This window comes from Nomascus leucogenys, chromosome 13 (assembly GCF_006542625.1).
Source record: "Nomascus leucogenys isolate Asia chromosome 13, Asia_NLE_v1, whole genome shotgun sequence".
NCBI lineage: Eukaryota > Metazoa > Chordata > Mammalia > Primates > Hylobatidae > Nomascus > Nomascus leucogenys.
In genome coordinates, this window is record NC_044393.1 from 20066852 (window position 1) to 20080857 (window position 14006).

General features: G+C 50.1%; 1 protein-coding gene across 3 annotated transcripts in view; it reads right to left on the reverse strand.

Moving 5' to 3' along the window:
* TOX2 (TOX high mobility group box family member 2) overlaps window positions 1–13637 on the reverse strand; it is a 123596-nt gene extending 109959 nt beyond the window's left edge. For all 3 annotated transcript variants that reach the window (XR_004033056.1, XM_030826423.1, XM_012511728.2), the window contains exon 1: window positions 13501–13637. Coding sequence is in view for 2 of the 3 variants with exons in the window: in XM_030826423.1 (XP_030682283.1) it covers window positions 13501–13626 (126 nt within the window). In the remaining variant the exon portion in view is untranslated. The remainder of the gene's footprint in view (window positions 1–13500) is intronic.
* Between the last annotated feature and the right edge of the window lie 369 nt (window positions 13638–14006).

The window sequence follows — 14006 nt, forward strand, 5'->3', positions numbered from 1 at the left end:
CGTGTTGTCGGAAGGGAAATATGTCAACGACAGCGTTCGATCTTGGAGCGCTTCAAAAAGAAGAAGAAAAGAAATCTTTGAAATTGTAATTTGACCTAGAAAGGTTTTTCTAGGTCATCTGAACTTGGCACTTATGCCTCTAACCCCAAACCTGACACAGAGTGCCAGGTTCACTTCCTTCTGTCAGTACCAGATAACACAGGAAATGGTATTTGTAAACACTGCTGATATCTTTTTAAGCACTGTCTCAACGTCGGCCTTTGGACTGGGAGCTGTGAGAACACTGGTGCAGCACAGCTCTGGAAGCAGGCAGATCTAGGTTCAAGTCCAGGCTCTGCACTTAGCTGCTGCATGGCAGTGGGCAGGGATCTTACCCCTCTCATCCTCAGAGTCCTCCCCTGGAGAACAGGAACGGAACAGGCAGGGTTTTGCATGCTACCTAGCAGTTTGCAGAGAAAGGCCAGCTCCCTGCTTTCACCCCAGTTGCCTTCCCAGGCAGAGAGCCACCCCTCTATTCTTGACCATTGAACCCTTCTGACCCAGATCTGGGCTCTCTCCTGGAGACCCAGGAGGGCAGTGGGGGGCTCTGTCCTAAGAGGCCTTTTCTCTCCCAGAAAACAGAAAACTGCACTCCAAGGCATAGCATGTGCCAATGAGTTATTCTAATTCATCTTCACTATGGACCCACTAAGATAAATAATGAGGCCTCAGGGCTGGGAGGGCTTTAACCCTCTGGCTTCTGCAAATCCCACTGGGGAAACTAAGGCCAGGGCTGATGGATGGCCCACCGTTATTGGCAAGAGCATGTCCAGGGTTACAACCGCCAAATTGTTGGGTCCCCTGAGCTTGCACCTCCAGAAGAAGCCAGATTTAGCCCAGTTACTGTCAAAAGCCCAAGGGCACGGTGAACATTCCTGTCTTCCCCAAGCCCTGACCTCAGCACCTACAATGTACCTGGCCACATGCCAGGTGCAGAGGGGCACTAGGGACCTAGAACCAATTCCCAGGGAAGCTCAGGTCCATAGGGAAAATGGGTATCTGCATGATGACACCCGGGCGGGGGTTGATAAAGCACTAAGGTGGAGATAGGCCAGGTGAGAGCAGTTGGTACGTACCTGTGAGGTAGTGGGTCCAGAGTGAGCAAAGGCTAGGCAGCCAAGTTGGGGGAAAACCGGTATGTGTGCTGGGGAAGGGGAAGAAGGGGTGTCTAGAAGTCACTGAGGTGGACTACAGTACAGAACGGGAGAGAGAAAATCAACATCCACTAAAGAAAACAGGTGCGTGTTTAAAGCAATATTCTTAAAGAAAGAGTAACGGAAGGATGTCCAATCTGGCCAGAGAGTGAAACATTCCGTGAAGCCACAATTAAAGTGGTGTGGCAGTAACAGAAAACAAGAATTCTAAATCAATGAAGCAGAAGGAAAAGTACAATGTTGGACCCAACCAGGTATGGAAACGTATCAAGATTAAGGAGGGCATTTCAGAGGGAAGACCATGTAAGGACACAAGGGGAAGGTGTCCACCTGCAAGCCTAGGAGAGAGGCTGATATGATTTAGCTCTATGTCCCCACCCAAGTCTCATGTCGAATTGTAATCCCCAATTTTGGAGGAGGGATATGGTGAAGTAATTGGATCCTGGGGGCGGATATCCCCCTTGCTGTTCTCGTGATAGTGAGTTCTCATGAGATCTGGATGTTTGAAAGTGTGTAACGCTTCCCTGCTTGCTCTGTCTCTCCTGCTGGCCATGTGAAGTGTACCTGCTTCCCTTTCGCCTTCTGCCATGGCTGTAAGTTTTCTGAGACCTCCCCAGAAGCTTGTACAGCTCACAGAATCGTGAGCCAACTAAACCTTTTCATAAATTACCCAGTCTCAGGTATGTCTTTATATAAGTGTAAGAACAAACTAATACAGAGACCTCAGATGGAATCAACTCTGCCAACACCTTGATCTCATACTTCTGACCTCTAGCCCTGTGACACAATATTTGTAAATATTGGTTAAGCCAAAAAAAAAAAAAAAAAGAGGGCATTTACTTTATGCCAGGTAACGTTTGATGTGCTTTACACATGATTTTCTGCTCAATCTTGACAATGGTCCTAGAAGGCAGATATCATCATCCAGTTTTACAAAGGAAAAAACAAGCCCAATTTAAGCAACGTGCTCATAGCTCACATAGAAAGCGGCAAAGCCAAAATCTTAATTCTGCTAAAGCTCACGCTTATAACAGCTACTCTATTTTGTCTCCCCTTTCGCAAACAAAGAGACAAGGACTAATTATTTAATAAACAGAATGGGGACAAGAGGGTTATCCTGTCCCTATTTAGGAACACTGAACTAGACACCCACTGCAAGACACCCACCAAAATGCACTCCAAATGGATTAAAGAGTTAAACATAAAAAGTCATGTTACAGGGAAACAATCACAACACAGAACAGAATGTTTATCAGATCTGTGGAGGCAGGATAACTTCTTCAGCCCTCGAAGCAATCACAGAGGAGGAGAGATTGACAGATTCAAATATATATGCATTAATATCTTCTGTGGAAGAAAACATAATAAAATCAAAATGAAAAGCACATCAGACTAAGAAAATATCAGCACCAACTATAAGACAGTTAATATATACAAGGTAGAAATGGCTCAGTCAAATTAAACAGAAAGCAAGATGCCAACAGACAAAAAGACATGGGATTCAAACAAAAGTCACACAAGAGGCAATATCTTAAGAAACAAATATGGAAGGGAAAAAAGGGACACCTGATTCAATGGCAAGTGGGGAAATGCACATAAAACAAACCTACTGCAATGCAACTGGGATATTTCATACCACTGCTGACACGGGAAACGGGTTCCAGCTTAATGGAAGACAATATGGCGGCCACTCTTAGGCAGACACAGCCAACCAGAGGCAGGGGACGAGGACTCGAGGGCTTAAAACAGTCTTGCTTAAAACAGCCTTTTACTCTGAGTGCTGGGGATGGTAAAGTGATATACAGAAAACACAGTCTTTTTTTTTTTTTTTTTTTTTTTTTTTTTAGACAGATCCTTACTCTCACCCAGGCTGGAGTGGAGTGGCACGATCTCAGCTCACTGCAACCTCAGCCTCCCAGGTTCAAGCGATTCTCCTGCCTCAGCCTCCCGAGTAGCTGGAATTACAGGCATGCGCCACCATGCCTAGCTAATTTTTGTATCTTTAGTAGAGACGGGGTTTCATCATGTTGGCCAGGCTGGTCTCGAACTCCTGACCTCAGGTGATCCACCCACCTCAGCCTCCCAAATTGCCAGGATTGATTACGGGCCTGAGCCACTGCACCTGGTGGACACACAGTCTTTGTCCTGGAGCTCATGGTCTAGGGAAGGGGACAGGACCAGGAATCAGAATATGGGTGGGTGATAAGCAGATGGGAAGCCAGGTTCATGGGACTTAGACAAGGACCTTGTAAAAAGACTTCACGGAAGAGGTGGCTTCTAAGCAGATCTACCCGCAGCATGCACAGAACTAGCCAGGCGAGGGCAGAGGCCAGTGGGAACAGCATTCACCAAAGCCTGGGAGCTGGAGGGAAGGGCCCATTCATGGAGTAGAAAGGCGGTGCAAGATAAGACAGAAAGGCAAGCAGGGCCTTATCACAAGGGAGCTTCAAGGGCCACACTGGGGAGCTGAGACTGAAACCCAGAATGTGAGCTGCACTTCAGAAACTGGCCTCTGGCTTCTGGGTGGAGAATGGGTTGCAGATGCTAAGATGGGGAAACGGGAGTCTGAGCAGGGCTTGGGCAGGGAAGAAACACTGGCTAACGCAATAATAAGTAAAACAGCGTGGCAGTGATTCAAAAATAGAAATTTATACTGACGGCTAGAATGAGAAGCAGGTTTGGAGCCAGAATAAAACCATGACAGCCCCAGCATGTTGTGCAGAATATGGCCTTGAGAGTCTCAGAGATGAGTGAAAATTGCCAAGGGCAAGGGATCACCCAGGAGTCAGAAAGGGGGTGACTCATGCAATTTGCAAACGCTAATTTCCTCTCCTTGGTCACACACTTCCTTCTGATTTCTTTCTTCTGATGATTCATTTAAAAAAAATTCTCCTTTTAAATTCACATCAGAAATGTTTGAGTACCTCTGCTCACCCTGCCCTAAGCTTTCACCCCTGCCCCTGAACCAGCAAAACCCAACATAAACCCAGGTAGTTAAGAAGACACTGGCTGCCAAGAAACCAGAAGCCAGCCAAGGGGAAACAAGGGGTTTCAGGCTCTGCGATGGCTGCCAGAGGCCCCCATGGGCCCTCCTGTGCCCCAGGAGGGTTTTCAGCAGCGACTCACATACACAGATCCACAGCTCTCAGCCAGAACTCGTGCAGTTTCAGAATTTGTTTGAATTTCAGAAAAGTAATGAAGTGCAAATTCTGCAAATTACGCCATAGCTTCAGTGGAGCCTCAGGCAACACCTGCAATGGAACACATTCATATTTCTGCAGTGGAACATATGAATATTCACACAAGTGGGGTAAGTAAAGATTACAAAGAGCCTCGCGTCAGCTCAGGTCAGATTTTGGGGGCCAAACGAGTTTGCAGCATATTGACAAAACAACTTCTGGTTGCAGGGCTTTTTGGATTGCAGATAAGGCAGTTTCGAGCTGAATCAAGCACCAGGACTCACGTGCTAGAAGGCTGTCCCTGTGTATGCCCATTTTACGTAGAAGAAACTGAGGCTCGGAAAGTTAAAGGAAACAGTGCAAGGTCTCAGAGCTATTAAGTGGCTGAGCTGGGATCCAAACCCAGGTCTGATGTCTCTCCCCACACCTTCGTAGATCCTCCCAGAGGCTGAAATGGCAGGCAGAGCGTTTAATGTGACAGGGAATGTAGACAGCACAGGGAGTGGGTCAAGGCCAGGTGCAATAGGAATGGGGCTGCCCGGGTGCCCAGAGAAACCACTGGCGTGACTCCTCAGCTGGCCCCTGCATGGTGTCTGTCCTACGAGGCAGGTCCAGGAGCCTCCAGCCACCCTCAAAGGTCCAGACTCCCCGCATCCTCTGCACCCAGGACCCACCCTTCATCGTTCCGCAGAGGTTCTCTCGCTGAGTGCCCCCTTCATACCAGGTCCTGGAGGCTGGGACACAACGAGAAGCAAGGTAGACACAGTCCCAGCCCCTGCAGGCCTCAGAGTCTACTGCAGGAGGCAGGCAACGAACAAGCAAACACACAAGGGTGGTCACACATTGCATTGTGCTAAATGCTGTGCAGCAAACACAGGAAGTGTGGAGACAGGGTCTCTCTGTAGAGGCAGCAATTAAACTGAGGGAGCCCAGAAGGAAGAGGAGGAGGCTGTCAGGCAACAAGTAGTGGGTGGGCGCATTTAAGGCAGAGCGAGCAGCAATGCAAAGTCCCTGAGGTCCACAAGTAGAAGCTCTCGCATTCAGGGGGAATAACGCGCAGGACACAGTAGGCAGAGGGGCGAGGCAAGGACGTGATTTGGGATCCTAGGACCACCATAAGGCACTCGGATTTCATCCCAAATGGGAAGCCCTTGGAGAGTTCTTGCAGGGGAGTAACATGCTTTAATTTATAGTTTAAAAGAGGACTCAGCTAGCCACGTGGAGGATGGATTCCATGAGGTTCCATTCCTTGAGTCTCAGCTTTCTCCTCTATAAAATGGATGCATGAGAAATCCTGTGAAAAGCATAGCTCAGGAGTGCCTGGCACAGAGTTGACTTCCAGAAGATAGGAGGACAAAGACAGTCTTCTAACCTAGTCACAAACCAGGAGAACCCAGTCATCAGTCATCCATAGTCGCTCCCTTGCTGAAAATCCTACTAGGCTCCTTTCTGTCCTCAAAACAAAGATCCACCTCTTTCTCTTGGTCCCAGGGTCCCAAGGTCCTGCTTGACCTGGTCCCTGATGATTTCCCCAGCCCCATCCTTCACACCCCCACCATCTCCCACGAGGCCTCTACTGTCCCACCAACTGGGCCACTCCTGGGGCATGCCAGGGCCCTTTCCCTACAGACAAGTCCTTTACAATGACCTTGCCACCAGCCTGCCCTGCATTCCTACAAACATGGACACACACCAACCCGGATCAGCCCGAGAAATGACAGGCTCAAAGAGTGGCTGAGGGTGTGCGTATACATGTTGGCACATGGGGGTTGGGAGTGGAAGGACTATGTTAATAGACACCTCTGCCTGTGCATGAACGTGATGACAGACAGGTGCAAGGGGCGCCACAAGAGACGGGAGGAAGGGGTCAGTTCTGTCAGAGCAGACAGAGGAGGCTTCTATGCAGTGGGTCTCAAATGATTTTCTGACTGAAGGTGATGTATTAGTTTCCTAGGGCTGCTGTCACAAATCACCATAAACAGGTGGCTTAAAACAACACAAATTATTCTCTTACAGTTCTGGAAAGCCAGAAGTCTAAAATCAGCCTCACTGGGCTAAAACCAAGGTGTCATCAGGGCTGGTTGGTCTGGAGGCTCTAGGAGAAAATCCATTTCCTTGCCTTTCCCTGTGTCTAGTGGCTGCTTGTGTTCCTCAGCTTGTGGTCCCTTCCTCCATTTTCATAGCACATCACCCCAGTCTCTGCTTTCATCCTCACATCACCTTCTCCTGATTCTGAACCCCCTCCTCACTTATAAGAACCATTGTGATCCTATAGGGCCCACCCAGACAACCCATGATACTCTCCCCATCCCAAGACCCTTAATCACATCTGCAGAGCCCCTTTTGCCATTTAAAGTAACGTACACAGGTTTCAAAGATTAGGACCTAGCTATACTCAGGGGTCATTATTCAACTGCCCACAGTGAGTCCCGTAAGTACTGACTAACTATGTCTCAGTCTGCCTATATGTCTGGAGAGGACAGAGAGGGAAGTACCTGTTGTGGTAGACTTTACTACTGCTTTCCAATATCTGGCTCTCCTCTCCTTCCTGGCACATAGGACACTACACCTCAGGCTCCCCTTACCATTTATTGGAGCCATGTGTCTAGTTTAGGCCAATGGGTTATGAGCAGAAACGACGTGGGTCTCCTCTGGGTGGAAGTATAGAAAAGCAAACTTGAGATCTACAGGCTCTCTCTAGAGGACCAGCAAGGTTCCAGATGGTCGAGACTTGACCAACCTACAGCCCTGAGTGATCTGTGGAGCAGAGCCCAACCCCTACTTCTCTGCTGATTGTCATGGAACCACGTAGTAAGAGCAAAAATAAGCCTTCCTCATGATAAGCAACTGAGATTCAAGGGGTTGTTACAGCAGCATAACCCTGACATGCTCAGTTAAGTTTAGGCCAGGGGCAGTGGCTCACACCTGTAATCCCAGAGCTTTGCGGGGCCAGGGCGAGAAGATAGCTGAGACCAGGAGTTTGACACCAGCCTGAGCAACATAGCAAGGCCCCATCTCTTAGAAAAAAAAATTACTTTTCTGCCAGGCGCGGTGGCTCACGCCTGTAATTCCAGCACTTTGGGAGGCCGAGGTGGGCAGATCATGAGGTCAGGAGATCAAGGCCATCCTGGCTAACATGGTGGAACTCCATCTCTACTAAAAATTAAAAAAAATCAGCCGGGTGTGGTGGCACGCACCTGTAGTCCCAGCTACGTGGGAGGGTGAGACAGGAGAATCACTTGAACCCAGGAGGTGGAGGGTGCAGTGAGCCAAGATCGTACCACTGCATTCCAGCTTGGGCAACAGAGCGAGACTCGGCCTCAAAAAAAAAAAAAATTATTTTTAATTAGCCAGGCATGGTGGTATGCACCTGTAGTCCTAATCAGGAGGCTAAGATGGGAGGATTGCTTGAGCCCAGGAGTTTGATGCTACAGTGAGCTATTATCATGCCACTGTACTAGAGCCTGGTTGACAGAGCAAGACCCTTTCTCTAAAAAAAAAAAACGTAATAATAAGTTTAATAGTAATGATCATTTGCTGATCATCTACCGTGAGTCAGGCACTTTACCTATATTGCATGTAACCCTCATAATCACCACCTAAGCAAGGTCAGAATTCGCTACTTTTGTTTTGTTTTGTTTTGAGGTGGAGTTTCATTCTTGTTTCCCAGGCTGGATTGCAATGGTATGATCTCGGCTCACTGCAACCTCCACCTCCTGGGTTCGAGTGATTCTCCTGCCTCAGCCTCTCAAGTAGCTGAGATTATAGGTGTGCACCACCATGCCTGGCTAATTTTTTTGTATTTTTAGTAGATACGGGGTTTCACCATGTTAGCCAGGCTGGTCTTGAACTCCTGTACTCAAGTGATCCGCCCACCTCAGCTTCCCAAAGTGCTGGGATTACAAGCGTGAGCCACCGCACCGGCCTATCTACTCTATTTTAAAGGTAGAAAACTCAAATACAGAGAGGTAGACGTGAAGGCTAGCTACCTAGGAAGTGGTGGAGTTGGGATTCAAACCCAGAACCATGTGGTTCCAAAGCCAAACTCTTAACTACTGCAAGGGTCCCTCCTGAAAGTGACCACAGGCTTCCAGACCCTTCTCCGGCCCCAGACAGCTATCGCCCTGAAGGTCAGCAGGGGCTTCTGGCCAATGCAGGTCAATCCTGGGGCCAGAATCCTCAATGACTATGTGAGCCCATCCCTGGGGCCTGGTGCCCAGAAACAAACCCTCCCACCCCAAAATCTAGCCTGAACCACTTCTGATTGCTGGGCTGGTTCTTATTCACGCACTCATGCATCCACGCACCGAAAGAATGTTTGCTGTGCATCTACTTTGTGCCAGGCACTATTCTGGGCTCCTGGGAGACAGCAGTGAACAAAGACCCCTGGAGTTTACGCTCTTGCATTGGAGACAGAAAACAATACACATAGTCAATAAGTGACTTACATGGTATATGGAAAGAAGAAAGAGTTGAACAGGTGAGGGGTATTGGGAATGTCGAGATGGAGGGTATGCAAGTTTAAACAGAGCAGTCAAGGTGGGCCTCACTGAGGAAGTGATAGTGAAGCCAAGACTGGAAGGAGGTGGCGGAGTGAGCCAAGTAGATGTGTTGGGGAGAGCATTCCAGGGCCCAACAGCCTGTGTACAGGCCCTAAGATGGGAGCCGCCAGCAGGTGTGACCTCGGTCAGCAAAGAGACCAGCAAAGACGGGCAGAGCAAGCAGTGGGGAGGGGTAGGGGAGGCCAGAGAGGCAACTGGGGATGGAGTGTGCCCCACAGATGGCACTGAGATTACCCCTCCCCAGAGAGAGGAAGCCAGCACTTTTTCCACCGGCCTTATCTGATGCTGTGGTTGGGGAGCCAGCGAGGGCAGGCGTGAGGGCTGCATAGCTCGGCACATCCGAGGAACCTCAGCGGGGCCTCAGAGCAGCTGACATCCGCTTGGCCTGCGGCTTCTTCCTGTGGCTTCTGCATCTCAGGTTGCCCTGATGGCTGCTATTTTTGCTCCTGTTTGGGGTTCTGTGGTGGGCTTGTCTGTGCATTGTTGAGTTTGCTCTGCTCAGAGCAAATGTGAGGGGTTAAGCATTCCAAGTGTCTTTGGGAACACTTCCTATCCAGCAAGTGGGAAAGAGGAGGATGTTTGTTATACATGTCATCTCGTCAATCCTCGTGACCCTCCAAGCTCAGAAAGGCTAGGTGGCTTGTCCAAGGTCACAGCCAAATCAAACCAGTTTGAGGATCCTATTCCAGTCTGTCTAGGTCTGAAGGCCCTTAATTTGCAGGGAGGTCTTCGCATCTACTGCCTAAATTAACATTTCTGTGCTGTCTGGCCTTGCAGCACTTGTGCGAATAAAGGTGCATCATCATGGGTGATGTTCTCCCAGAGCATCACAGCACTGATGGGGAGGACAATGACAGAAGTGGGCACAGGGAAGGGGACCCTGGCTCAGATAGTTGCGGCTAGACAGTGAGGGCAATCAGAGAAGGCTTCTGGAAAGCCGTGGACGTCGTGATCACACCTGCAAGAATAAACAGGAGTCCAAGGGGTAAAAGAAACATTCTGGACAAAGGGGTCTGAAAGTAAAATTAAGAGGCACAATAGCTTGGTCACTGGGGAAGGGGATTTAGGAGGGAGCAGAACAGTGATTCTGCAGGAGGCATTAGCTAGCCTGTGGACTGCAAAAAGTGGGATCAGACAGGTGCCCAGCTCCCCCAGGCAGGTATATTAAAGGTATCAGAACAGATCCAGCTGATTGCAAAAGACACCCAACCACAGGCTTTAAGCAGGGAGGGAGGTGCGCATCAGGTGGTTCTCAGAGATCCCACTGGCTGCTGCAAGAACAGCAGGGGAAGGGTGGAGGCAGGGAGGCCTGGGAGGAGGCTCCTGCAGTCACCCCGGTGACAGGTAATAGTGAAGCGAGGAGAAGTCATTGCACCCTGAAGGTACAGCCAGCAGCAAGTGCAGGTGGATTAGATGCAAGGAGTAAGGCAGAGAAAGGGGTCAAAGATGATCCTACATTTGTGGCCTAAGCCGAGGGGTGGACAGTCATATATACAAAGTGGGCACAAAGTAGAAGGGGCATTTTGAGGTGAGGGAGGGTGTGAATCAGGAAAAGGGCCATTGAGAGTAACTGTTTCCTTCTAGATGAGCCCCTGGGGTGAGGACATGCAAATCAGAGCTGCCTTTCTACACCAATCCCCCCATGACTAGGGGGCTGCTGCTCCCACAGCCTCAATTGCTCTTCACAGCAAGGAAGACCCAGGGAGGTTAAGTGAGCTGCCTCAAGCCTCACAACTCGAGCCTCACAACTCAAGAGAGCAAAGGCTGAAAATCCAGGTCCACTCAATTCATACTCCGGGCTCAACACCCAACAGCAGGAGTTTCCCGAAGCCCTCCCTGGAAAATGGCTCCCCAGGCCCAGGAGAAGCTGGAGAATTCACTCCCCATCTCCCCATCTATATTTCATGCCTCTCTTTGCAACTGTCCAGATGTGTGAACATCTGCCAGGCCCCCTGGCTAGAAGGAGATGGCAGCTCCTGGGCAGCCCTGGGCCTCCCAGTGGGTGGCACAGAGGCTGCCCCAGCAGGCCCCCAGCTGCCTCCATGGGAAACCTCACCTCCCTGCCCCTGCTCCCAATTTCATTAATTACCGGTTTGTTCATGCACAAGGCAGCAGGGGAGAGTCATCAGGGATGCCACCGGCCGAGGAAAGGAAATTAATTTCAAACATGAAGCTCATCCTGCTCTGGAGGCTCCCACATACCCGATTTCCAACACAGTGGAGGAGCAGGGGTTGAAGCCATCAGCCTGGATTCCTCTTCTGAGGGAATCAAAGGTCCAAAAGGGATGAAGAACTGGCCCAAGATCACACAGCAATTACTAACAGCAGGAAAAGCCCTGCAACTCAGGCCTCCCACTTCTGCACACCTTCATTCTTCCCACAAATATTCAGTAGGTGCCTGCTGTGTTTGGGCCCCTGCGTGCCAGCAGACACCCTGGTTTCAGGCAAAGGCTCTCCAGGGCATCTTCCCTCCCCAGGAGAACACGTTATTTACTGGGCACCAACAATGTGCTTTTATGTATTTTATTCCACTTAGTCCTCCTAACAATCTGTCATTTTATAGGCAAGGAAACTCTGGCTCAGAGAGGTTGCTGTGCTGAGGTCACACAGCAAGCAAGGAACTGAGCCGTGACTTAAAACAAGGTCTTAAACCTGGTTCAGCTTCTGTTCTCCAGGCAGGGAGCATGTGTGAGGGTGCAATTCTCAGCCACCCTCTCCCTTCCAAGACTCCTTTCCTTCCAGCACCTTCCTTCCCAGCCAGGGGCTCTCAGCAAACAGGTCGTCAGGTAGCAATCTGAACACTGGCTTACTGGCTGGCTGTTTTCCCAGGGCCCCACCAACACAGTGCTGATGAGTGGTATTCAGTAAGTTGTTCAGGGAGTGTTAACACTAAAAGGATCAGTTGGTTCTCTTTCAAAATGGCCAGTCAGTCCTTGCCATGAACTCCTCTCCCAGTCAAGAACTCATGGATGTGACCAGAAACACAAAGAATTCCTATTATCCAGGGCTGTGAAACAAACGTGGCCCTCCCTTCAAGCTCCCCAAACAGATTCCAGAGCCTCTGACTCTAAAGCACAAGAAGAGAGCTCCCTGGATCATACACACGGATGCACACAAACACATGCCCTTGTGAGCCACGCCCTCCTTATGAGCTGAGCCGACATCCTAGGTCATTTGTTCATTCATTCATGCCTCATTAATGAGGCCCTTCCACACACCAGGCAAAGTGTTACAGTGTGTACACACGTGCATGTGTGCATATACACATGAACACACGTAAATGCTTATACACACACACCATCATGACAACACAAGAAAGTAGGCATCAGTGTCCCCATTTTATGGATGAAGAGACAGACTTAGAAAGCTCAAGGAACTCGAGCTGTGTCACAGATTGTATTTGTGACTGAGCTGAGATTTGTAAGCAGTGCCTAACCTAGACCCCAGTACACAGTAGGTGCTCAATAGCTACATTCTGTGTCCAGCTGGCTCCTCAGGCTTCCCTTGCAGACCTGGGCCCACTGCCTCTTGCAGGCTTTCAGACCCAGAGTGGAGAGGGTGGAAACCATGCCCGGAGGCACAGAAGCTGGTGTTTCCTGGTCTCTCCCAGTTCACCCAGGATGTTCCAAATGACTGAAAGCAGACCTGAGCGGGAGGCTTCTGTTGCTGGGACACACATGCACGAAGCCGGATTTCAACAATGGCTGTGATAAATCACAGCATCAGAAGAGGTCAGGCCTCCTGGTCTGCTGGGTGCAGCACCATCAACAGCAACAAGCCCCGCCCCCAGCCCAGTCAACTCCCATCACCAAGATAGCCTCCCAGGCACAGCTGGGACGGCCATTCACGTTAGGTTTCTGCATTTGAAATCTCTGCCACCTATTAAGGGCATGTGTGTCCCCTTAAGTCCCCTTAGGTCCTTTCTCATTTGTTGCTGTCCTTTCTTCTACGAAAGTATGGTGTGTAGAGATCCCAACTGGTTATTTTTCAATGTCCTTACTTAACAAAACAAAAAGGTGGCATTCACCAAATTTGGCGAGAAATTTTTATTGATTTCCCCAAACCCCAAAATCCAGTGGAAGAGGCAGCTCGGGTACTCCTGGTGACGTCCTCAGCTGCTTCTCACCCCTCTTGCCTTCTTGGAAGGCCCTTGTCACTCTTTAGCCCAGGTATCTTCTGGGCTCCTCCCAAGCCATGGGCCATCCCCATCATTGCTCCCATCATTTCCAGTCTGAATCAGCCAGACCCCCCAAGCCACACCTGGCCAGGCCTACTGCAGGGTGTGCTGAATGAATGAATGAATGAATGATCCTGAGCAGCCTGGGCACCAAGGCCACAGCCTGACCCTGCTCTCCAGAGGCCAGCCCCAACCGCCTCCAGAATTCCTCTCCAAGAAGGAGCTGCCAACTGCAGACCTCCTGGCCCCTCTAAAGCATCTTCATTCCAGAATGTGACAAGCACCAGTCCAGGTCCCTGCCTGCCCCCATCCAGACATCACCTGTCTTCAGCCCACAGTGACGGCCTGATCACCTCCACCTCACGGGGCGGTGGGCACCCGCTGCTTACCTTCTGCGGAAACACACCTGCAATGCACCAGCGTCTTGCAAATAGAAGGAGCCCGAGTCTCATTCCACAGAAGCCCAGGCAGCGAGAGAACGCGCCCGCGACAGCCTCTATGCGAGTCTGCTGCATAATCAGCAGAGAAAGAGGAAAAAATGCCAGAAATAGCAAGCTTTATAAGCCCTCCTGACAACTCTTGGTCCTCTATTGGCTAGAGGCCCAGCACCCCCACCCCCCATCCCATTCGTATAAGGTGAAATGGAAAAACCTGTTATTTAACCTCTTTTATCAAAATCCATCTCCTATTCCAATTTGGGCCTGCGTGTTTGGAGCTCCTGGTGGCGGTCTCCACGCCAGGTCTCGGGGAGCAGAAGGGGAGGCAGCCCCTAAGTACAGCGCGGCTCCACGTCATTTGTGGCTTAAGAGCCTTCCCCACTCACACACGCTGCCTTGGGAGGGGTGTTGCACTGGAAGAGGCTTCGGAAGGCAAATTGGCAGCACCTGTCAACGTG